The following is a 24,619-nucleotide window of genomic DNA, read 5'->3' as shown; positions in this document are numbered from 1 at the left end:
GAGCGAATGCAGGCTGCGCAGCTGTCCCAGAAGCCAGAACAGCAAGAGGGATCGCTGCTTTCGCTGCGCAGCGATCCCTCTTGCTGTTCTGGCTTCTGAGATTCAGAATATATTTCTTGTTTTCCTCCTCCAAAAACTAGGTGCATCTTGTGGTCTGGTGCGTCTTATAGAGTGAAAAATACGGTAGTTGATTTAGAGCTGTTGGTTTATTTCTTAAGAACATGGGTAAGAATTGTCTTGCAGGAACAAAACTAGTTCTAGAGCAGGGGTCCCCAAATTAAGGTCCACGGGCTGGATAAGGCCCAAGGGACTCGTTTATCCGGTCCGTGGTGCCCGCTGCCACCACCCGCTCTTACCGGTGCTGCACTGCGCAGCTGCCCACTTGCAGGTCGGAGGAGCACCGGAAATAGCTTGTGCGCACGCACAAGCGTTATTTGCGCATGCACAAGCGTTATTTCCAGTGCACATCCGGGTCGGAGGAGTCCCATGCACATGCGAACAAGCTATTTCCGGTGCTCCGACCCGGAAGTGCTCTGAAAATAGCGTGTGCGCACGCATATGGGCACACACTCCTCCGGCCCACCGCGCAATTGGCGCTGGAGACACCGGCCCGAGGCGCGGTAAGTTTGCTGACCCCTGTTCTAGAGTACTGTTGTGAACAAAAAGCCAAACAGCTGCCTCAGAACGATAAATGGGGTGTATGTGTGTCTCCTAACCTTCCCCTTCTCCTTTGTTTCTTTGATCTGGCGGTACTTTGAGATAGATACAGCCCCTGTCCCTAGTTTATTGACTCCATGTTCGGATAATGCTGAACTACAACTTCTGTCAACCCTACGAAACATGGCCCAGCGGTCAGGAATGAAGGAGGCTGTGGTACAGCCACATCTGGCAGACTTAGTATAAGTTGGTTTTCTCCTGCCCCAGACACTAGGACCCGAACCACTGGCTTCAAGTTATAAGAAAGGAGATTACGACTCAACATCAGGAAGAACTTTCTGACAGTAAGAGCTGTTTGACAGTGGAACTGTCTCCATCGAGAGCTGGTGATTCTCCTTCTTTGGAGGTTTTTAAGTAGAGGTTGGATGGCCATCTGTCATGGACGCTTTAGCTGAGATCCCTGCGTTTGCAGGGAGTAGGATTAGATGACCCTCAGAGTCCCCTCCAACTTTGCAATTCTGTGATCTTAAGACAGCTTCCTATGTGTCAAGCTGGTCTGAGGAACCTTTGATTCTCCAGATGCTGATAAACTACAAGCCCCACCATTCATGGCAGTTGGCCGTGCTTGCTGTGGCTGATGGGAGTTGTAGTTCAGCAACATCTGCAGGGCCAAAGGGTCCCCACATCTGATCTCAGATGGCTGGAGCCTTAGATTTCCCTTGATCTGAGAGGCTCTGTATGCTTTGGGGTGAGTTCATCTTTTGAAACCATTCCATTTGCCTTTTCCCTGTTTCTGCAACCTCTTGCAATCCCGTCATGCTCGTACTTTCATGTGTGGTGGGCAGGGTTTTCCTGTGTGGAGTTTGGCTGAAAAGGTTTCTGTATGCTTGATTAATAAATGGCACAGCAGCTATGGAGAATGAGGCTTCCCTGGGGCTCCTCTCTAGCATGTGGTTGGTCCGGCTCCAGCAGCCCCTCTCAGAGAGCTCACCTTAGCTGTAAAGGCCCTTAGTCATAATTATAGATGACGACATGCAGACAAAAGGCACACACAAAAATAAAACTCTTGAGATGTTTGTTTATCATAGCTGTCCATGGAGGCACAGGTCAATTCTGCGTCCAAAGCAGCTGTCTACCAACTCCATCTGGTATGCCAGCTGAGACCTTACCTGCCCGCAAACTGTCTCCCCAGAGTGGTGCATGCTCTGGTTATCTCCCGCTTGGACTACTGCAATGCGCTTACGTGGGGCTACCTTTGAAGCTGACCTGGAAACGACAAGTAATCCAGAATGCGGCAGCTAAACTGGTGACTGGGAGTGGCCGCCAAGACCATATAACACCGGTTGTAAAAGACTTTCATTGGCTCCCAGTACATTTCCAAGCACAATTCAAAGTGTTGGTATTGACCTTTAAAGCCCTAAACGGCCTTGGCCCAGTATACCTGAAGGAGCGTCTCCACCCCCATTGTTCAGCCTGGACACGGAGGTCTAGCTCTGAGGGCCTTTTGGCGGTTCCCTCCCTGCGAGAAGTGAGGTTACAGGGAACCAGGCAGAGGGCCTTCTCAGTAGTGGCGCCCACCCTGTGGAACACCCTTCCATCAGATGTCAAGTAAATAAACAACTATTTGACTTTTAGAAGACATCTGAAGGCAGTCCTGTTTAGGGAAGTTTTTAATGTTTGATGTTTTATTGTGTTTTTAATAATCTGTTGGGAGCTAACCAGGGTGGCTGGGGAAACCCAGCCAATTATCAACTGGCCTGAGATGAATCATAGAATCATAGAGTTGGAAGAGACCACAAGGGCCATCGAGTCCAACCCCCTGCCAAGCAGGAAACACCATCAGAGCACTCCTGACATATGGTTGTCAAGCCTCTGCTTAAAGACCTCCAAAGTAGGAGACTCCACCACACTCCTTGGCAGCAAATTCCACTGTCAAACAGCTCTTACTGTCAGGAAGGTCTTCCTAATGTTTAGGTGGAAACATCTTTCTTGTAGACACGCTAATAAAACTCTAACCTTGTGCCATCGTAACCCATGTATTTTTAGGAACATTTAAAACCTGTTTGATATGGCAAGGTCTATATCCGTTAACAAAATAATTGCGTCTTTTGCCAAATCTGAAAAGCAATCTGCAAAACCGATCAAATGCCAAGAAATAATGTTAAAGCGTGCCTTACGTTTGAGGCCCCTTTAGAGCTGGGGGGCCCAGGTGAAGTGGCCCCTTAGTTGCCCCCCCCCCACAAGCCATAAGGCAGGAATTGGGAGTCCAGTACCCAGCACACATCAGCCCCAAGCAGCATGGTCAGTAGTTGGGGGTTGTTGGCAGTGATTTCACCAAGGAACAGCCGTGTGAAAAAATGTCTTGTGGTCACCTAACGAATTTTATTGCCGCGTAAGCTTTTAACGTGGTCTAGAGCTAGTCTTCTCTAGGCGATGGTCAACAATTTGGCTGCAAAAGGCAAGTCAAATGACACAAAAAAAATTGTTGTTATTTAGTCGTTTAGTCGTGTCCGACTCTTCGTGACCCCCTGGACCAGAGCACGCCAGGCACTCCTGTCTTCCACTGTCTCCCGCAGTTTGGTCAGACTCATTCTGGTAGCTTCTATAACACTGTCCCACCATCTCGTCCTCTGTCGTCCCCTTCTCCTTGTGCCCTCCATCTTTCCCAACATCAGGGTCTTTCCCAGGGAGTCTTCTCTTCTCATGAGATGGCCAAAGTCTTGGCACCTCAGCTTCACGATCTGTCCTTCCAGTGAGGACTCAGGGCTGATTTCCTTCAGAATGGAGAGGTTTGATCTTGCAGTCCATGGGACTCTCCAGAGTCTCCTCCAGCACCAGAATTCAAAAGCATCCATTCTTTGGCGATCAGCCTTCTTTATGGTCCAGCTCTCACTTCCATACATCACTACTGGGAAAACCATAGCTTTAAGTATACGGACCTTTGTTGGCAAGGTGATGTCTCTGCTTTTTAAGACGTTGTCTAGGTTAAATAGAGGTTTTTTAAAAAATGAAAATAGGTACAAATGAGCATTATTATTTGTAAAATATAAAATGCTTGCGAATGGGATACAATAACCACACAGAAATCAAAATAAAGATCAGTGCTAATATGATTCCTTTATTGCCATAAATTAAAAAATATAGCAGTTTATTCATCACCTCCCCTTTGCAATCAGGGACCGTACCCACGTGACTGCAGCGTGCCCGCTCACTTCCGCATTGATCGAAAAGTTCGCACTGCGCAGGCGCGAAAACCGTCCATTCCTATTCTCCCTTCCGTCCTCTTTTCCCGCCTCTAAGATCAAAGAGCTGCGTCGAAGGGGCTAGAGCGGCCGTGTTCCGGATTCCTGCCCTAGGCCCCTCCTCCTTCCCTGACGAGCCACCGCCCGCCCCCTTGCCGGCTCCTATAAAAGGCAGCTTGTTGACGTCAGCGTCCTCTTCCGCCCGCTCGGCCCCTGCCAACGAGACAGGGCTACCCGAGCCGCCGCCATTGTTGCCGGCCTTTCTTTTTCCCCCCTGCCCCTTCTGAAGCGCCTGCGGAGAATCCGGCGCCATCCGCCAACATGGTGAGGCATCGGAGGCTGGGGTTGGGCTGAGGGGGAGCGGGGGGCCTGGGGCGAAATGCGGGGCCGGGTAAGGCCGCGGGGGGGAGCGCGGCTTAGGCTCCGGGCCTGCTGTTGGGGTTGGAGGCCTACGGAGAGGGAGCGGGGCCGGGAGCGAGAAGAGGCCCAGGCCTAGAAGAGGCCTGGAAAGGAAGCAGATAAGCTAAAAGGGCGAATCAAAAGCAAAGCAGCTCTGCTTGCTAAGGTTGTGGCCGGGGAATTTGGGGTGAAAAGAGGGGCGCTAATAATAAAATAATTAAAATTAAAAATATGAGCTTTGAGCCGAAGGGGTGTGGTTGGATCTTAATAACGTGGGTGGGAGAGGACTCCCCCCCAAAAAAAAAAACCCCACGTTGCTTTCCCATGTTAGTCCTACTCGAGAGTAGTTACAGATAGGTAGCCGTGTTGGTCTGCCATAGTCAAAATAAAAAACATTCCTTCCAGTAGCACCTTAAAGACTGTTGGTCTTTAAGGTGCTACTGGAAGGAATTTTTTTTAATTTTGACTACTCGAGAGTAGGCTCATTAAACTGATAGGTAACTCGGGGCCCTTCAATTTCAGATAGGTGGATACAAACCTCTTTTTAAAGTAACCCCTTAAGGTAGCATTTATTTCTCTCTATACTCAGTGTTTTATTTTTTTTAAAGGGTTCCCCTTTATTTTTCCTACCCCGTGTTGCTTTCCCATATTAGTCCTACTCGAGAGTAGGCTCATTAAACTGATAGGTAACTCGGGGCCCTTCAATTTCAGATAGGTGGATACAAACCTCTTTTTAAAACAACCACTTAAGGTAGCATTTATTTCTCTCTCTATACTCGGTGTTTTATTTTTTTAAAGGGTTCCCCTTTATTTTTCCTCCCCCTTGTTTTTGCGGCAGAATAAGCCTAACCCCCCCTTTCTCAAATACAAAAAGAATTTTGGATTGGAGGATATGCTAGGGCAAATAGATGGATTTCATTTTTACATCTCCTTCGTGATACGTGCTTAATGTATGTAGTATGTACACATCCATGTTAAGGGTCCTAACTCCTTGTATTCCTAAGAAGGGGGGTTTGGTGGGCTTCAGCCTAACCTCACAGGGTTTTTAGGGTAAAAAATGGAAAAGGAGAGGCCTAACCTCACGGGGCTTTTAGGATAAAAAGTGGAAAAGGAGAAGGTCACGTACGCAACCTTCAGCTCCCAGGAGGAAAGGTGGGGTTTAAATGTAATAACAAGAAATGAATTGATGGAAGGGGGTCGCGGGATGACATATTCAAGCCATGGTGAGTTCTGTGTACGTTTGAAGATAGGGGTGGCTTCCCTCCCCCAAATAGGGGGAGAATAGGTCTTGCAATCACAGTGAAAACTAAAGAATCCCAGAGCTCCGTATGCATCAGAATATATTTGGTTGGCAGGTAAAAATATCTGTTGCGGGGGGGGGGGCAGATGGCTTGGGGACGTGAAATGATGTGGCAGAGTATGAGGAAGCTGGGAGAATGCCAGGATGTTATCTCGGCCAAAGGGAGGTACTGCAGCGTGCAGAGTGGAAATTGTATTTTCACTCTCTCTCTCTTTCTCTTCCCTGCGTTAAAGCAGCCGTCTTATGTAAGCCCTGCGGTCTTTGGTGGGGAGGAGACGCCTAGAGACTTCGGAATTAGATTTTCTCCCGTCCCTAAAGCCCAGTGAACCTGTACATGGGTGATTTGTGCCGAAACGATCTGTTCATCCAAACTAGAGTTCTACGGGTGCCGTTTTAGGAACTGCGACGGGTGGTTTTGTTTCAACCAGGCTCCATAGTTCAGAGGTTGTGGAGGCGATCCCCCGTACAACTTGAAAGATTTTGTGTGCCCTTTTTTTTTTTAAGCCCATGGAGAATGTGTGTGTCTTTTTTAATGTATCTATAGGCCTTCATGTTTGCCTTGCAATGCCCTTGGAAAAAATTGTGTTTGTTCTGTAATAGCAGAATTGGCACACAGAGGGGCCGGCGTGACTCAGTGAAGTTACGTACTTTATTATACCAGGTCAAGCTGCTGATTCATCTAGTCCAGTATTGTCTACTCTGACTGAGGATAATAAAAGGGCAGTTCTTTCTAGTTCGTGATAGGCTGGGCTTTCTGGGATGGAAGGCAGATTAGTGCTTCGCCCACCCTGGTGCTTAGCAACAAAACGGTTCAGAGCTAGGCTCCATTCAGAGCTGGCGACAGCTTGGCAGCGAGAAACACGTGCACAATGCCTTTCCCTCTCGCCTTGTGAGAGAAACCGTCGTGCTTGCAACTGCAGCAAGCAGAAGGTTCATTGGTAACAGGAGTTTGGGCAGATCCACACCATATTAGACTTCTCCCAAAGAATCCTAAGAGCTGTAGGTCGCTAATGGTGCTGAGAATTGCAGCTCTGCTGGAAGTTGTAGCTCTGTGAGCGGGGTGGGTTGCAGTTCACAAGATTATTTGAGGGAAGTCATGTGTGTTGGATGCGCTTTAAATGTATGGTGTGGGCCTGCCCTAAGCAGGATCTGAAACCACATGTTTCCAAGTTTGGAGGCAAATTCTGCAGAGCAGTTATAGCCAGCTTCCTAATACAGTGATACCTCAGGTTACAGACGCTTCGGGTTGGTTTTTTGCGTTTTTTTGGGTTGGGTTGTGGACCGCCGAAACCCGGAAGTACTGGGACGGGTTTCTTCCGGGTTTCGGTGGTCGCGCTATGTGCAGAAGCACCAAATTGCAGCATGCGCATACACGCCGCTGCGGGTTGAGAGTGTGCATCCTGCATGGATCACGTTTGCAACCCGTGTCCACTGTACAGAATGACACCTCAGTGCTTCCTCTCTCTCTCCCCACTTCAATAAAGCAGTCCAGGAATGGCCTGTTGTCTGAAGCAGCCACATTAACCTGCCTTCTGTTGCCCCAGGTGAACTTCACCGTAGACCAGATCCGGGCCATTATGGACAAGAAGGCCAACATCCGGAACATGTCAGTGATCGCCCATGTGGATCATGGGAAATCTACCCTCACAGACTCGCTGGTTTGCAAAGCTGGGATTATTGCCTCAGCCCGTGCGGGAGAAACCCGTTTCACCGACACGAGAAAAGATGAGCAGGAGAGGTGTATCACTATCAAGTCCACGTAAGTCCTTTCCAGAGTCGTCGCCCCTCCCCCCCTTCTCTATTCCTGAAACTTCCAGAAAAGGAATCCCCAGCAGAAGGCTCATCCAGGCAGGTTTCTTTCGGCTGGGGGAGATTCAAATAGGGGTTTAACTCTCCCATTAAAATCACATAGGAGGTTGGTGGTTTGCACCCACCCAAGGATGGCTGTTGAGCAGAATTCCTGCATTACAGCTCTGTGTAGGGGGTGGGGGTGGGAATTACATCAGTCAGCAAATCCTGAGACTCTTAATCTCTGGGTCATGGTTTCAAGCCCCACATTGGGTGAAGGATCCCTGCATTGCAGGAGGTTGGGCTAGATGACCCTTGGGATCCCTTCCAATTCTAGAATTCTGTGATTCGAAAAGGTCTGAAATTTTGCTGATTTATGCTGTAAGCGTCTCAAGTAGTGGAAAGGTAAAACTTGTCACTCTTGTAATTCAAGTATGTATGCATTAATTCAGTGCTTTTGAAGACAAGCCGTAGGCCCTCGGTACGTGTACAGTGGTGCCCCGCAAGGTGAATGCCTCGCAAGACGGAAAACTCGCTAGACGAAAGAGTTTTCCGTTTTGGAAGTGCTTCACAAAACGAATCTCCTATGGGCTTGCTTCGCAAGACGAAAATGTCTTGCGAGTTCCTGCGGGTTTCCTTTCCCCCCCTTTTTCTAAGCTGTTAATCCGCTAATCCGTCAATGGGCTTGCTTCGCAAGACGAAAAAACCGCTAGACGAAGAGACTCACAGAACCGATTCTTTCCGTCTTGCGAGGCACCACTGTATATTGTATTTTATTTGTCTTCTTTTAATGCGTGTAAGCAACCTTGAGTCCCAGTTCAAGGAAAAGGCAGGATTATTATAATTTTATTAAATTTGCATTCTGTTCTGTAACCATAGATTTCAGGGCAGTTCGCAACAGTAAAAAACACAAAATACATAATTAAAATAATGACAATTCAGTAATTCCCTTCCCTCTCCAACACACTTTTAAAGGGCATTGGATGTCAGTTAGCCAAAGACCTGGTTAAAGAGGACCGTTTTTGCCTGGCGCCTAAAGCCAAACCTCCCCGAGGAGAGCCTGTTCCACAAATGGGGAGCCACTTCTTGTATATTTTCACCCTCCGGACCACTCATGGAGGAGGCACGTGAAGAAGGGCCTTAGGGGTTTCTTGTGGTGAAACGGTAGTTGAACGGTTAGGAATTTATGCATCTTCTTCCTCCAGGGCAATTTCTCTCTTCTACGAGCTTGCGGAGAATGATTTGGCATTTATCAAGCAGAGCAAAGATGGCTGTGGCTTCCTGATCAATTTGATTGACTCCCCGGGCCATGTGGATTTCTCGTCGGAGGTCACTGCTGCCCTGCGTGTCACCGATGGTGCCTTGGTCGTCGTGGATTGTGTTTCTGGTGAGATGTCCCCCTTTGCCTTGGGACCTGGAGCCATGGCCCCTTGCTGTGGCCTCTCTCCCAAGGGCCGTACGCCCCATAGGCTGGAGAGGGAAGCAAGGGTGTCCATAGGCTGAGTGAAGCCCCACCTTCTGCATTAGGAAGTTTAGGAGGACGCAGCCCTAGCCCCAAGTGCTCGTAGCCCCATAGCGATGACTTGAGCCTTTGTTTCCTCTTCCTCCCAGGGGTGTGCGTCCAAACAGAGACCGTTCTGCGCCAGGCCATTGCTGAGAGGATCAAGCCAGTCCTGATGATGAATAAAATGGACCGGGCTCTGTTGGAGCTGCAGCTTCAGCCAGAGGAACTGTACCAGACCTTCCAGCGCATTGTGGAGAACGTGAACGTCATCATCTCCACTTACGGGGAAGGCGAGGGCGGCCCCATGGGCAACATTATGGTAAGGCAGGCCGTGTGGATGTGCAGTCTTGACCTTTCACCTCTGTGAGCAGCTGTATCCTGCTCAGAGTCGACCTGTTGAAATTGGGCCTGCTCCGACTGGCTTAAATTATTACAGTGGTGCCCCGCAAGACGAATGCCTCGCAAGACGGAAAACTCACTAGACGAAAGAGTTTTCCGTTTTGGAGGTGCTTCGCAAAACGAATTTCCTATGGGCTTGCTTCGCAAGACGACAATGTCTTGCAAGTTCCTGCTGTTTTTTTTTAAGCCGCTTATCAGCTGATCCGATCAGCAGATAAGCCGGTAATAGCGCTAATCCGCTAATCCTTAAATGGGCTTGCTTCGCAAGATGAAAAACCCGATTACAGAACGGATTCTTTTCGTCTTGCGAGGCACCACTGTATTAGTAATCAAGTCACATTTTTGTGCTCTGGTTTTTCAGAACAGCTTGTGCAGTGAGCATAGAAATGAAGTCCGTTGAAACCGGGCATATAATGAGTGCTAAACACAAATTAAATACTCAAAATGTATTTTAAAGGTACAAATCCTGCCCGCTCCTATTAATGGATCATCGCATCAAAGTCCATTGACATGTTTTAGGTACCCCTAAAAGCCAGTTGCCCGTGAAAATAAGTGATTTTGCCTGGCACCCATAGACAAGACAACAAATGGTGTGCTTCCCTGAGGAGAGTGATCCAGAAACGGATCCACCGCTGAAAAGGTTGTCAACCTCTTTATCTCCCTTGAAAAAGGGCCTCAGTGGTTGTACTCGGGAGTGTGAATTGGACGTAACCCCTATTGCATGTCACAAATGGTCGCTAGAACACAGTTACATTGACACTTGAGCACCTTAGTCTGTTCCAAAGCGCGACAGAGAAATCAGTACAGTGGTGCCCCGCAAGACGAATTTCCCTATGGGCTTGCTTTGCAAGACGAAAACGTCTTGCAAGTTTGTTCCCTTTTTCTTAACACCGTTAATACAGTTGCGACTTGACTTCGAGGAGCAACTCATAGAACGCGGTGTGGTAGCCTTTTTTGAGGTTTTTAAAGACTTTGGTGATTTTTGAAGCTTTTCCAAAACTTCTTTTGCAGCCATTTGGTAAATTAAGCTTTTAAAACTTTTTTGGGGGGTTTTGGATTTTGGGTTGGGGTGTTTGGAATTCAAGGACTTGGTGTTGGGAAGGGGTTTGCAAGAATCTGGAATCTTGTGTGTTTTTTTCTGCATTTTTATGATTTTCTGTGACCATTGGGCCACTCTGCTGTTTTTTTTTAAAAATTCTGGATTTGAATTTCTGTGTGCTGGGTGGCTGGGGGAACAGTTGGGGAGGGATTTGCAAGAATCTGGAAGCTTGTGGTTTTTTTTCCTGCATTTTTATGATTTTCTGTGACCATTGGGCCACTCTGCTGTTTTTTTAAAAAAAATTCATGGTTTGTTTTTTCCTCTTTGAGAACAGCTAAAATAATAATGATGTATTAAAAGACGAGCTTCCAGCCCATCAGGAAGTTGACTCCTTAACTCCATACCTTGATGTGTTCTTCTCCTTGCCTTCCAGATTGATCCGGTTCTGGGCACCGTCGGCTTTGGCTCCGGCTTGCACGGCTGGGCTTTCACGCTGAAACAGTTTGCCGAGATGTACGTGGCGAAATTCGCAGCAAAGGGCGAAGGGCAGCTGAGCACAGCTGACCGTGCCAAGAAAGTAGAAGACATGATGAAGAAGCTGTGGGGAGACAGGTGAGAGCAGCTTAGGCTTTTGGGGCTGGGGCTCTCCTTTAGAATCCACTCTGCAGGTTGGAATGCAGTGGGGAGAACACTTAGAGCTGACCTCCTTTGCAGACAGGCAGGATCAGAGCAAGCACTTAATCCTGAAACTAGTCCTGAAAATTGTCCCCTATTTGTTGACTTGGCTTGGCCACCAAGGGTCAGATCCGGGCCATACATGTGTAGCATGTAGCTTTCTTTAGAGAATGGGGATACATAGCCCTCGAGACCCCACAGATTTCAAGGCGGTGTCAATTTGCAGCACGCCAACTAGGCTCGGAGGACTGCAAAAGGCACAGAGGAGGCTGACTGCTTTCGAGGGGGGCAAGTGAGGAAACGGCAGCCTGTCAAAAGAGTTGGGGGCCTCGGAACGTAGAAATTTGGCTCTTCCAAAAGATGGTCATGCGGGCAGCTTCCAGGAGGCCTCCCGCTTAGGTGGGTACTCTTGAGAAGGTGGTAGGCAGGCCAGACACTGCCTTTGCTGCAGAGCTGAAGCTCACATGCCTTTTCGTCCCTAGGTACTTTGACCCAGCCACTGGCAAATTCAGCAAGTCGGCCACCAGCCCAGATGGGAAGAAGCTGCCAAGGACTTTCTGCCAGCTGATCCTGGACCCGATTTTCAAGGTGACGTACTTTGCTCCCAGTTTTCCCTATAGAGTTGCTCTGTGCTCTTTGTGGCCTGGCGCGATCTGAGCATGATGATGGAAAAAAATTCTTCACTTTGACCTGACTTGTTAAGTTTGAAGAACTTTTTGTAGGTCTGACCCAGAGTCTGCCAATCCACACTACAGAACCTCCCGATAAAATGTCTGAGAACCTCCCGGTCGTGCCTTGTGGTGCCTCGCAAGATGAAATTAATCCGTTCCGCGAGTCTCTTCGTCTTGTGGTTTTTTCATCTTGCGAAGCTCTGCTCTTAGCAGCTATTAACGGCTTAGCGGCTTTAAGAAAAAGGAAGCAAGTCCATAGGGAAATTCATCTTGCGGAATGACTCAAAAAACTGAAAACTTTTTCGTCTTGCGAGGCATTCGTCTTGCGAGGTACCACTGTAGTTTCTTTTGGCACCAGTAGAAGGGTTCTGTGTAAAGGTCCAGACTTGAGAGGGGCTTCCAACGCTAAAGCACTTGGAATAAGAACATAAAAATGGTGGTTCTGGCTAATTTCATTTATAGAAGTACAGTCGTACCTCTGAAGTTGAACAGAATCTGTTCCGGAAGTCCATTTGACTTCCAAAACCAAAGTGCAACTTCTGATTGGCTGCAAGAAGCTCCTGCAGCCAATAAGATGTTCGGCTTCCAAAAATAGTTCGCAAACTGGAACACTTCCGGGGTTGCGGCATTCGGGAGCCAAAACGTTCGAGAGCTCAGCTGTTCGAAAACCAAAGTACGACTGTACTGATTCTGTTATCCCACCATATAAGAAAATATCAAGGTAGTCTTAATGAGTTAAATTTTAAAAATCAAGATGGTTATTAAGTTGACAAGCCAATGAAAATTAAGTATAGGCCTGGCATTGCAATGTCTCAAAGAGACGCCTGAGAAAAAAACAAGGGTACTTGTCAAATCAGCTGGGAGAGTGTTCACCAGCATGGGACTGGATGCCTGACTTCTGTTTGTGGTCATTTGAGCCTCTGTAAACGAGAGGGGGACAATGAACAGCTTTCCTCCAGATGATCTCAATGATCAAGTCTGGGATATGAAGTGCTCGTTAAGGTATCCCAGGACCTCGTTGTTCAGGTCTTTGTAGATGAACAAAAGAACCTTGAATCTGCTGTTGCAGCCTATGCACAGGCAGTGTAGATATTATAGTTGCTGCTTTTTTTAAGCCAAAAGTCAGGGCAGCCAGCACAGTGTGAAATACAAATGGACTTGTGCATTAGCTTGTACAGTGGTGCCTCGCAAGACGAAATTAATTTGTTCCGCAAGTTTTTTCTTCTTGCGAGTTTTCCCATAGGAATGCATTGAAAATCAATGCGTTCCTGTGGAGACCGTCCGGGGACAGAGGGGACCTGTTTTAAAGCAAGGGAAGGGGCAGCGGGTAGAATCGCTTCTCCCCGTTGCCGCCCCTTGGTTCAAAAGGGGTCCGGGGAGAGAGGCGTGTGCGCCTTCCCCTCGGTCCCCGGAGATTGCGGGGCTGGCAACGGGGAGAAGCGATCTTCTCCCCGCCGCCCCTTGCTTCAAAAGAGGGCCGGGGTGCGGGGGCAAGCTTCATTTTGCGAAGCAAGCCCATAGGGAAATTCGTCTTGCGAAGCAACTCGAAAACGAAAAAACCTTTCGTCTTGCGAGTTTTTCGTCTTGCGAGGCGTTCATCTTGCGGGCACCACTGTATTGCCTTTGCCTGTTGCAGTTAGTTGGAAGGAAGCCCTGATGACCTGTTTTGAGTGTTCTGCCTTGCTTTGGGAATATTGCTAGAGGAGACATAACCCGCTGCTTCTGTGGCAGCTGCACCCAGCCTAGCCTAACGTCCGTGCAATTATTTCTCCTTTGAAAGGTGTTCGATGCAATCATGAACTTCAAGAAGGAGGAAACCGCCAAACTGATAGAGAAGCTGGACATAAAGCTGGACAGCGAGGATAAAGACAAGGAGGGGAAACCCTTGCTGAAGGTGAGGGGGCGGGGGGCTCACGCCCTAGGAAGGGTGGGGGAGTAGAAGTAAATTGCTTGCTGGGGTAGGAAAGCCTTCAGTAGGCTCCAGAGGATGAAGCTCAGAGTTTTAGCACACATGGAAAACTTAAAACAAATCCTTATTTCTGGATGAATAGCCTTTGGACCAGGCACCCCCAAACTCAGCCCTCCAGCTGTTTTGGGACTACAACTCCCATCATCCCTAGCTAACAGGACCAGTGGTCAGGGATGATGGGAATTGTAGTCCCAAAGCAGCTGGAGAGGGTTGAGTTTGAGGGTACCTGTTTAGGACTATAATGCAACTTAAATAGAAAACTATCTTTGGAAAGGTTTTCCTCCAAAAGCATTTTGTTTTAAAAATCCAATTTTTTTAAAAAAATCAATTCAAATCAACAAAATTGATCTATATAAAAAAATTCTATTTATATTTAAAAAAACCCAGTTTAAATTAAAAGAAGTTTTTTTTATAAAATTGATTTTTATCCACCCTGGTGGGAATTACGTCCCCCAAAACAGGGGTCTGCAACCTTTAAGACAAAAAGAGCCACTTGGACCTGTTTCCGAAGAAAAAAAACCTGGGAGCCGCAAAACCATTGCGACATTTAAAACAAATATAACACTGCATATATTGTTTCTTACCTTAATGTCCGATCTGACAGCAGGCGGGAAGGTGACGTCGGGACGGTGCGTGACTAACGCACGCACCGCCCCCATGCGACGTCACAGCCAGTACAGCGCCCACCACAGTGGGGAGTGTCGGGGCACACAATGCGCCTCCTCCCCTCGCTAGTATCCATCCCGTAGCCGCGGCAAAGGTGTAAAAGAGCCACATGTGGCTCCGGAGCCGCGGGTTGCAGACCCCTGCCCAAAAACATGCATACATGTTTTAATTTAAAAATCCAATTTAAATTAAAAAGATGCAATTCCCCTCCCCCCCCCCCAATTTTTAAAAATAAAAAACTCGTTGGTTTTTATCCACCCTGATTCGTGGTGACCTCGCTATGTGACTGGGTTAGATGGCTCTCCTCTCTGAACTGGTGGTTCCTCCCTCTCCTTCCCAGGCTGTGATGAGACGCTGGCTGCCGGCTGGGGATGCGCTGCTGCAGATGATCACCATCCACCTGCCCTCTCCTGTCACCGCTCAGAAGTACCGCTGCGAATTGCTGTATGAAGGGCCCCCTGACGACGAAGCTGCCATGGGTAGGTCGCAGCCCCCCTGAAGACGAGCAGGGTGCCCCATCCCCAGAAAGAGGCTGACTCTCTAGTGAAGAAAGCGGCCTTCCAGAAACGCTTGCAGTTTTTTCTTGTCCCCTAGAGCAGTGTTTCCCAAACTTTTTGGGGCAACGGCACACCTGTTTAAGGAAAAAAATCTCGCGGCACACCACCGTGACGTCAGCGCGCAGCGTCACGCCGGGAGGGACGCACGAAAGTGAAAGTTTTTTCCCTCCCCCTTGCCGGGGAACCTCCAAGCTTTGGGGGTGGGAGGAGGCAGCAGAGCGAGGGACTGAGGGACGGCGGCAACTGAGGCGGCTGTTGTGGTGGTGGCGGCGATAGCGGGCGGAGGAGGGGGCGGCGGCGGGGCTTGAGGAGCCGTCGCCGGGAGTTGCTGCTGCTGTTGTTGCTGCTGCTGCCCGGACATGCCGGCCTCCTCCTCCTCCGCTGTCTCGCGCTCCTCCCTTTTGCACGCGCTGCCCTGCCGCTCGGCACCACCACCGCGGAGCCGCCCCCGGCTCGACGCGGATCCTCGCCGCCGCCGCCTCTCACCGCCCGACTTGCTCGCCTCCCTCCCACGGCACACCAGCCAATGTCTCACGGCACAGTAGTGTGCCGCGGAACACCAGCTGGGAAACACTGCCCTAGAGCCTTTAAATGGGACGCTGTTGGTGCTGTGGGTTAAACCACAGAGCCTAGGGCTTGCTGATCAGAAGGTTGGCGGTTCGGATCCCCGCGATGGGGTGAGCTCCCGTTGCTCGGTCCCAGCTCCTGCCAACCTAGCAGTTCAAAAGCACGTCAAGTGCAATTAGATAAATAGGTACCACTCCGGCGGGAAGGTAGACGGCATTTCCGTGCGCTGCTCTGGTTCGCCAGAAGCGGCTTAGTCCTGCTGGACACATGACCCAGAAGCTGTACCCCGGCTCCCTTGGCCAGTAAAGCGAGATGAGTGCAGCAACCCCCGAGTCGGTCACGGCTGGACCTAATGGTCAGGGGTCCCTTTACCTTTAGAGCCTTTAAATAGTCTTTCCCCCCCCCTTTCCTCCCCCAGGAATTAAGAACTGCGACCCCAAAGGCCCCCTGATGATGTACATCTCCAAAATGGTGCCGACCACTGACAAGGGCCGCTTCTATGCCTTTGGGCGCGTCTTCTCGGGCATTGTGTCCACCGGCCTGAAGTGCAGAATCATGGGACCAAACTACACCCCAGGCAAGAAGGAAGATCTCTACCTGAAGCCAATCCAGAGGTCCGTTTTTCACAAATCGCTGGGCTTTGCTTCGCGCTTCCCGTCCCTGTCCGCAGGCTCACGTGGGCTTTGGGTGGCAGGAAGTGGCAGCTGAAATGAATATGAGTTCAGGAACAAAATCCCCCCTTATCCGGCAATTCTGTTCTGCAGAGCCCAGCTGTATGTAGCTCTAGAAAACATAACCAGGCTGGGCGTGAGTGGGCTTAACACACTTGCGATTCCAAGGCCACCGCCGTAAGTGAGTGGAGAAGAGGAGAACTGAGTGAGAGCTCCCGCTTAAGGGAGGTGGCGCCGCCTCCGTGTGAGGGAGAGAACATGCACACTGGCGATCCACGTGGCAATTCCCGGACTGTTCGTGGCTGGATCCAGAAGGCAATTGGGCCTGATCCGGCTTGCAGGTCTTAGTTTGCCGGCCCGTGCTTTAGATCAGGGGTCAGCAACCGTGGGCTGATTCTTTTGAGAGGCCAGACTATATTTTTGGGGGGCGAAATGAATGAATTCCTGTGCCCCACAAATAAACCAGAGATGCATTTTACTCGTGTAAAAACACGCTGATTCCCAGACCGTCCGTGGGCCGGATTGAGAAGGCGATTGGGCTGCATCCGGTCTGCGGGCCTTAGATTGCCTACCCCTGCATTAGATGTCCATAACCTGTCCCTGAGGAGAGGGGGGATCCGTCAATAGTTTCCCCTGGCAGTGGCTCATTCCAAAAGAACTCCAGTCCGCCCCCAGAGCAGACTTTCCAGCTCTCCCCCCCCAAGCTGCTTTTGCTGTCCTTCACCTTCCCAGGGGACGTGGGTGGCGCTGTGGGTAAAACCTCAGCGCCTAGGACCTGCCGATCATATGGTCGGCTGTTCGAATCCCCGCAGCGGGGTGAGCTCCCGTCTTCGGTCCCAGCTCCTGCCCACCTAGCAGTTCGAAAGCACAATTAAGTGCAAGTAGATAAATAGGTACCACTTTATAGCGGGAAGGTAAACGGCGTTTCCGTGTGCTGGTGCTGGCTCGCCAGAGCAGCTTCGTCACGCTGGCCACATGACCCGGAAGTGTCTTCGGACAGCGCTGGCTCCTGGCCTCTTCAGTGAGATGAGTGCACAACCCTAGAGTCGGACACGACTGGCCCGTACGGGCAGGGGTACCTTTACCTTCCCACCACTTCTCCACAATTCCCCCCCCCATTCCCCACCCTTTCCCCTCCTTCCGAATGTCTCAAGAAATGAAACTGATTTGTAAAAAATGCTACTTGGAGAGGAGAGAGAGACATTGCACATACTTTTGTAAACTAAGAAAATCTTTTTTTAAAAATACATTTTTTTAAAAAAAAAATTCTGTCCCCTCTCTAGAACCATTCTCATGATGGGCCGCTACGTGGAGCCCATCGAGGACGTGCCTTGCGGCAACATCGTGGGGCTGGTTGGCGTCGACCAGTTCCTGGTCAAGACGGGCACCATCACCACCTTTGAGCATGCCCACAACCTGCGCGTCATGAAGTTCAGCGTCAGCCCCGTGGTGCGCGTCGCCGTGGAAGCCAAGAACCCAGCCGACCTGCCCAAGCTGGTGGAGGGGCTGAAGAGGCTGGCCAAGTCTGACCCCATGGTGCAGGTGAGCCGGGGCGAATAGCCTGCGTACATAGAATCATAGAATAGAATCATAGAATCCTAGAGTTGGAAGAGACCGCAAGGGCCATCGAGTCCAACCCCCTGCCAAGCAGGAAACACCATCAGAGCACTCCTGACATATGGTTGTCAAGCCTCTGCCTAAAGACCTCCAAGGAAGGAGACTCCACCACACTCCTTGGCAGCAAATTCCACTGTCAAACAGCTCTTACTGTCAGGAAGTTCTTCCTAATGTTTAGGTGGAATCTTCTTTCTTGTAGTTTGGATCCATTGCTCTGTGTCCGCTTCTCTGGAGCAGCAGAAAACAACCTTTCTCCCTCCTCTATGTGACCTCCTTTTATATATTTGAACATGGCTATCATATCACCCCTTAACCTCCTCTTCTCCAGGCTAAACATGCCCAGCTCCCTTAGCCGTTCCTCATAAGGCATCGTTTCCAGGCCTTTGACCATTTTGGTTGCCCTCCTCTGGACACGTTCCAGTTTGTCAGTGTCCTTCTTGAACTGTGGTGCCCAGAACTGGACACAGTACTCCAGGTGAGGTCTGACCAGAGCAGAATACAGTGGCACTATTACTTCCCTTGATCTAGATGCTATACTCCTATTGATGCAGCCCAGAATTGCATTGGCTTTTTTAGCTGCCGCGTCACACTGTTGGCTCATGTCAAGTTTGTGGTCAACCAAGACTCCTAGATCCTTTTCACATGTACTGCTCTCAAGCCAGGTGTCACCCATCTTGTATTTGTGCCTCTCATTTTTTTTGCCCAGGTGCAATACTTTACATTTCTCCCTGTTAAAGTTCATCTTGTTTGTTTTGGCCCAGTTCTCTAATCTGTCAAGGTCGTTTTGAAGTGTGATCCTGTCCTCTGGGGTGTTAGCCACCCCTCCCAGTTTGGTGTCATCTGCAAATTTGATCAGGATGCCCTGGAGTCCCTCATCCAAGTCGTTGATAAAGATGTTGAATAAGACCGGGCCCAAGACAGAACCCTGTGGCACCCCACTAGTCACTCTTCTAAAAACCCATCGAACCCCTTCAAAGGGTTTTTAGGTGTGGGAGATGACGGGGGGGGCACATTGTGGGTTGGGGACGGGGGACGCTTCTCGGTTTGGGCTGGGCCTCGTTTCTGCTTCATTCCTTTCGCTCTTCCCCATCCTCCAGTGTATCATTGAGGAGTCTGGGGAGCACATCATAGCTGGTGCTGGGGAGCTACATCTGGAGATCTGCCTGAAGGATCTGGAGGAGGACCATGCTTGCATTCCAATTAAGGTACCGTATTTTTCGTCCCCATAGGGCACACTGTCTTGGTTTCTGCTCTCTTCACTGTGCAGCGAAGTGCTTGTCACAAGACACTGTTTACATTCCACAGTCAGAGCACTGTTGGGGTTTTCCCACGGGAATGGGAAGCTGGATGTGACGTACACTGGTTTCCTGTTTTTCACTTAGTCTCTCGGTGTTCTTCATTCCGAGGAGAAGGACGGTTGCTTCTCTGCTCCCGCAGAGGCAAGATGCATGTTTGTAATTTCTCCACTTTGAACTGAAAATAAAGCGATATAAGCATGTGGCACGTACTGTTCATCATTCCGTTGTGCAAAGGACTCTGCAATATCAACACACTGCCCTATAGGACGCACCTAGTTTTTTTTGGGGGGGGGATAAAGGAAAAAAAAATTATCTCTCCCTCCCCCCAGGTGCAGGGCTGGCGCCAGCCCCCAGAACAACCTGCTATCCGCAAGCCTATGGAGCCCAGCGGGAAGTCGCGCCGATCTCCCCAGGATTGCGCAGAGCTGCGCGAAGCCCGAGACTTCAGGCAGCTCTGCGCAACCCTCGGGAAACAGGCGGGAAGTCGCACCGGTCTCCCAAGGGTTGCGCAGACCGACCCTTCTCGCCCTCCAGTCTTCAGCGAAAGCCTGCATTCGCCCCATAGGACGAACACACATTTCCCCTTCATTTTTGGAGGGGGAAAAGTGTGTCCTATAGGGCGGAAAATACGGTAATTGCACCACGTGACAAGTCTCGAGCCCGGTCTTGGTGGCAGGACCCGACCATAAGAGCACTCTCACCCTCCCTTGGTTCCCAGAAAGTGGTATTCAGGAGCATTACTAGAATGAATAATATTAATAATATTATTTATACCCCGCCCATCTGGTTGGGTTTCCCCAGCCACTCCGGGAGGCTTCCAACAAAATAATAAAATACAATAGTCTGTCAAACATTAAAAGCTTCCCTAAGCAGGGCTGCCTTCAGATGTTTTCTATATAGAATAAGAGGCCAAGCAGAGCGTATGTTTAGAGAAGATTGGAAAACAGTTTTTGAATATATGGGGTCAGAATTGTGTACACTTGAAAACCCCGTCAGCATTAAGATAAATTCAACAGCGTCAAAAAGTTTTGATGGATGCAATAACGGAATACTGAATGGCATAGCTTTTGTAAAATATGCAGGGATTTATAAACCGCGAAAAGAGAAGAAGGGATGTCATTGATCTCTTAAGGATGTAAAAAACGAGTGTTCCAAATTGTAAAACAGAAAATTAATAAAAAAACTATAATAAATAAAAACAAAGCCATTGCTACAGACTATCTCAAGGCAATGTACAAGATGCAATAAACAGTCTGCATTGGCTTTGAAGCGGCTAGAGACTTAAATTTTTTTTTTTTAATCTTTCTGGCAGAAATCCGACCCAGTGGTCTCTTACCGTGAGACGGTCAGCGAGGAGTCGAGTGTTCTGTGCCTTTCCAAGTCTCCCAACAAGCACAACCGTCTGTACATGAAAGCCCGCCCCTTCCCCGACGGCCTGGCCGAGGACATCGACAAAGGAGACGTCTCCGCCCGCCAGGAGCTGAAGACACGGGCCCGTTACCTGGCCGAGAAGTACGAGTGGGACGTGGCCGAGGCCCGCAAGATCTGGTGCTTTGGCCCGGACGGCACTGGCCCCAACATCCTGACGGACATCACCAAGGGGGTGCAGTACCTCAACGAGATCAAGGACAGCGTTGTGGCAGGCTTCCAGTGGGCCACGAAGGAGGTAAGCAAGAGTGGGCGCCCCTCATTGCAGGGCGGTGGGCTGTCTGCGTCCTGCCTTCAACCTCAGGGTTATAAGTTCTGGTCCTACATAGGGGGAAAGATTCCTGCATTGCAAGAGGACAAGATGACCTCTGGGATCCCTTCCGATTCCATGGGACGACTCTACTGCGGGGCAGGGATGGAAAGGGAATCAACGGATATTTGCATCTCCCCTGTTTCTAATCTCCAATTCTCTCTTTTTATATATAATAATCATCATTAGTTTTCAATTACAATAACCCACTAATGGCCTCATTATAGCAATGCCAAATTATATACAATTGCTAATTCCAATTATTCAGGTGCCAAATTAAATAATTTAGGTGGCCTCCCATGTGCTAGAATTGATGGTTTGATTATTTGCTTTATTTCTGCGTCCCAAAATCTTACCCATCTCAATTGCACTCCAGTTAAAATAACAATCCCTCTTACAGCAACTGCAGTACTAACGACATCTATTTGTATTGACATGTTACCTTAAACCTCCTGTGTGTGACAGTTATTCTGTCCATGATGTTCCTTCCCATCCTTGTAAAATATTATGCCTATCCTTTCTCAGTTGTTGCTGCTCTCCATCATATCTAGACTCCGATTCTCTGCCCCTTAGTAGATCACGCTCTTCCCATCCTCTGGTCCCCCTGGGCGACTCCTCCTCCTCCTGGCTCTGACAGTTTGCAGGAAGAAGGCTGACCATGAGCTGAAGGAAGCATTGGCCCTACCTTTGCTTCTTGGCTGCTATGGCTGAGTGCTTAATTGCTTTTTTAAAAAAAAAACTATGTTGGCTGCTTCAGAGAGGAAGGACAAAAAAGTTGGGTTGAATGCAAACTGGAAAATGATTTCCCCTCCCACCCTAAACCTCTCTCTTTTCTCCAGGGTGCCCTTTGCGAGGAAAACATGCGCGCCGTCCGCTTTGACGTGCACGACGTGACCCTGCACGCGGACGCCATCCACCGCGGAGGTGGCCAAATCATTCCCACGGCCAGAAGGTGCCTCTATGCCTGCGTGTTGACGGCTCAGCCCCGCCTCATGGAGCCCATCTACCTTGTGGAGATCCAGGTGGGTAACGGGAGGCAGGCTGTGTTCTTAAGAGGCGGCGGCGGCAGCCCACTGGCTTGACTCTGTGCAGTGCTGTAACGTATACCCACTTTCTTCCCCTTCCAGTGCCCAGAACAGGTTGTGGGTGGCATCTATGGCGTGCTGAACAGGAAACGGGGGCACGTCTTCGAGGAGTCCCAGGTGGCCGGCACCCCCATGTTTGTGGTCAAGGCCTATCTCCCTGTCAACGAGTCCTTTGGTAAGCGTCAGCTTTTATCAGCCTCCCTTGGCACTTGCATCTTCCAGGTAACCTTTGTCAGCAGCTGGAGGTGTGAAGGATCGATCAGAGGTTGTCTCCCAGGCTAATCTGAGATGGCTGCTACAAAGTTGAGCAGGTCTTGCCCTGGTAGCAGACTTCTGTTCCTCTTAAGTACATTTCTGAGCACAATTCAATGTTTGGGAATGACCTTTAAAAGCCCTAAATGGCCCGTTATACCTGAAGGAACATCTCTACCCCCATGGTTCAGCTTGGACACTGAGGCCCAGCTCTGAGGGCCTTCTCGGTAGTGGCGCCCTCCCCGTGGAACGTCTTCCTATCAGATGTCAAGGAAATAAACATTTAGAAGACATCTGAAGGCAACCCTGTTTAGGGAAGTTTTCAATGTTTGATGTTTTCTTGTGCTTTTAATATTTTGTTGAGAGCCGCCTACAGTGGCTGGGGAGACTCAGCCAGATGGGTTGGGTATAAAATAATAAATCATTACTAATATTATTTATTAAGGTAGATGCCTCCAGGATGCTGCTTTTAGCTAAGACAATGAGCTGGTTGTGGGGTGTGTGGGTAAACTCGAACACCTGTATTTCTTTCTTACAGTTTTGTTTGCTTATAGTATAAACTCTTCTCTCTCTCCCTCTCTCTTCACAGGCTTCACTGCTGACTTGAGATCCAACACGGGTGGCCAGGCTTTCCCCCAGTGTGTGTTCGACCACTGGCAGATCCTGCCCGGAGACCCGTTCGACAACACCAGCCGCCCCTGCCAGGTGGTCGCTGAGACCCGCAAGCGCAAAGGGCTGAAGGAGGGCATTCCCGCACTAGATAACTTCCTGGACAAATTGTAAAAACCAATCAACCAAGCTGAATTAAAAATGCAACACCAGATGTAAAAGAATAAATTTAAAAAATGTATGTTGTGGGACTCCAAATTTAACTTGCATAATAACATCAGTGCTGCAGGTGTCTTGCAAAAGGCATTGGGCCACTTCCTTGCTTGATCTTCCGTCTCGGGGCAGATTTTAAAAAGAGCCGTGTCTGCATTCAGCCTTAGAGGTTCCAGGCCGTCTGCACACGAACCAGCGGGGCCGCTCACCCAGTGCCATTATAACTTCCAAAAATACATTTCCATTTGATGCAACTGAAACCCGTCTCCATATTTATTTGATGCTCAGAGCCAAGTGAAGGGTTTTTTTTCCCTCCCTTGGTTTGCAGATTGGGGAGGACAGGCAAACTTCCGAAAAGAAAAGGGTGCGTGAAATTTCATTCCATACTCAAATACTGGATTCGATGGGGAGGAGGGGGGCAGTCTGGAGGAATTTTCTTTTAGGATTGGGAGAGAAAAGGGGGGGGGGGAGGCTTTTCTAGTTGGGCAAAAGCAGCCCCTCTGCTAAATGGGTGTCCTTGTGCAAATCAATGTATTAGTACCACTGGAATAATAAATTTAATAAGACGAGGCTGCCTGTCGTGTTGGATGTCTTTAACAGCTGTTGAGACCTGAGCCCACACACTTAGAAGCAAGGGGGGAGCTCCATCTGTGCTGTACGAAAGCAGTTTTATTTAGAAAACTGGGGTTGTATGTGTGCACACAGTCCTTCGCTGGCGCCTACAGGGCTGTTGTAATGAGGCGTGCGGCAAGCATTCTGCTGTAGCCCATAGACCAGGCTGCAGTTTGTGGTGCCCACAACAGTTTATCTGGTTCGGCAGATAATGCCCACAGGCCTCAAAAAGAACAGTGGTCCTTGACTTGAAGCTTCACAGCTCATTGATTTTGGCGTAGGTTACTGTCATACGACCCAGGGTTGGTCTTTTCAAAAGACAATAGATTTGAAGCCTGTTGAGCATTAGCGGCTGAAGGCCTCTGGGTTTAATTTTTGTGAATAGCTGGTCAAAAACACACAGGATGGTTTTCGCAAAGTCCCAGCAAGCAAATCAGGATGAGTGCTCATTAACTTGTAACCACCCCCTCTTCCCTTGCAAACAGCTGGCTCCATGAGGAATAGATATAATCTAACCTGTTTGCAAGCAATCAAAATAAGTCGCCTGGGGACTCTCGCAGACATGAATAAAGACCAGTAGTGATTGAGTGAATGATACCTTTGCGATAATTAAGATGTATATACACTTCACTGAATAAATAAGTGGACTTGTTTCATGTTTCCTGAAACAATAGGCTAACCAAAACAATGGCTATCCTTTGAAAGTCACACTTCTCTGAATTTAGCAAATCCAGCCCAGCGTATGCCGAAATGCCTAAATTAGGCTAAAGTGGACATGGAAACGAATGGCAGAAAACTGCATTGCTGTATATTACAGGAAATTGCTTGCATAATGTGTGTATGAGCAAAATTGCATATGAAAATCTGGATATTGGGAGAAATTTTCATTAGAACTTTTAACAAACAAGCTAACGCCCCACCCCGAAAAAACAAATGTGCAACTGAATGTGTGATTGGGAAACATGGGAAACAAATTGCCATTCCTTATTCGTTTCCACATATCGCAGAAAAAAAGAAAATACTACAAAACACACACCAATGAAAGAAAAACACAAAATTTCAAATCTCTAATTCTCGTTACATTGATACCT

The 24,619-nt window shown here is 49.0% G+C and overlaps 1 protein-coding gene across 1 annotated transcript; it reads left to right on the top strand.

Moving 5' to 3' along the window:
• Positions 1 to 4,069: 4,069 nt before the first annotated feature.
• Positions 4,070 to 23,176, top strand: LOC309522767 (elongation factor 2). Its single transcript, XM_082206318.1, has 15 exons — positions 4,070 to 4,223; positions 7,143 to 7,357; positions 8,592 to 8,773; positions 8,998 to 9,209; positions 10,762 to 10,940; positions 11,486 to 11,591; positions 13,455 to 13,568; positions 14,650 to 14,788; positions 15,852 to 16,047; positions 17,388 to 17,646; positions 18,819 to 18,926; positions 20,332 to 20,685; positions 21,597 to 21,779; positions 21,885 to 22,017; positions 22,684 to 23,176. The coding sequence occupies exons 1-15, from the start codon at positions 4,221 to 4,223 to the stop codon at positions 22,875 to 22,877; spliced, it is 2,577 nt and encodes an 858-aa protein (XP_082062444.1). The 5' UTR covers positions 4,070 to 4,220; the 3' UTR covers positions 22,878 to 23,176.
• The last annotated feature ends 1,443 nt before the right edge of the window (positions 23,177 to 24,619 follow it).

Source organism: Podarcis vaucheri (genome assembly GCF_965113315.1).
Source record: "Podarcis vaucheri genome assembly, chromosome: 18".
Classification (NCBI taxonomy): domain Eukaryota; kingdom Metazoa; phylum Chordata; class Lepidosauria; order Squamata; family Lacertidae; genus Podarcis; species Podarcis vaucheri.
This window is presented reverse-complemented; position numbering and strand designations above follow the sequence as displayed.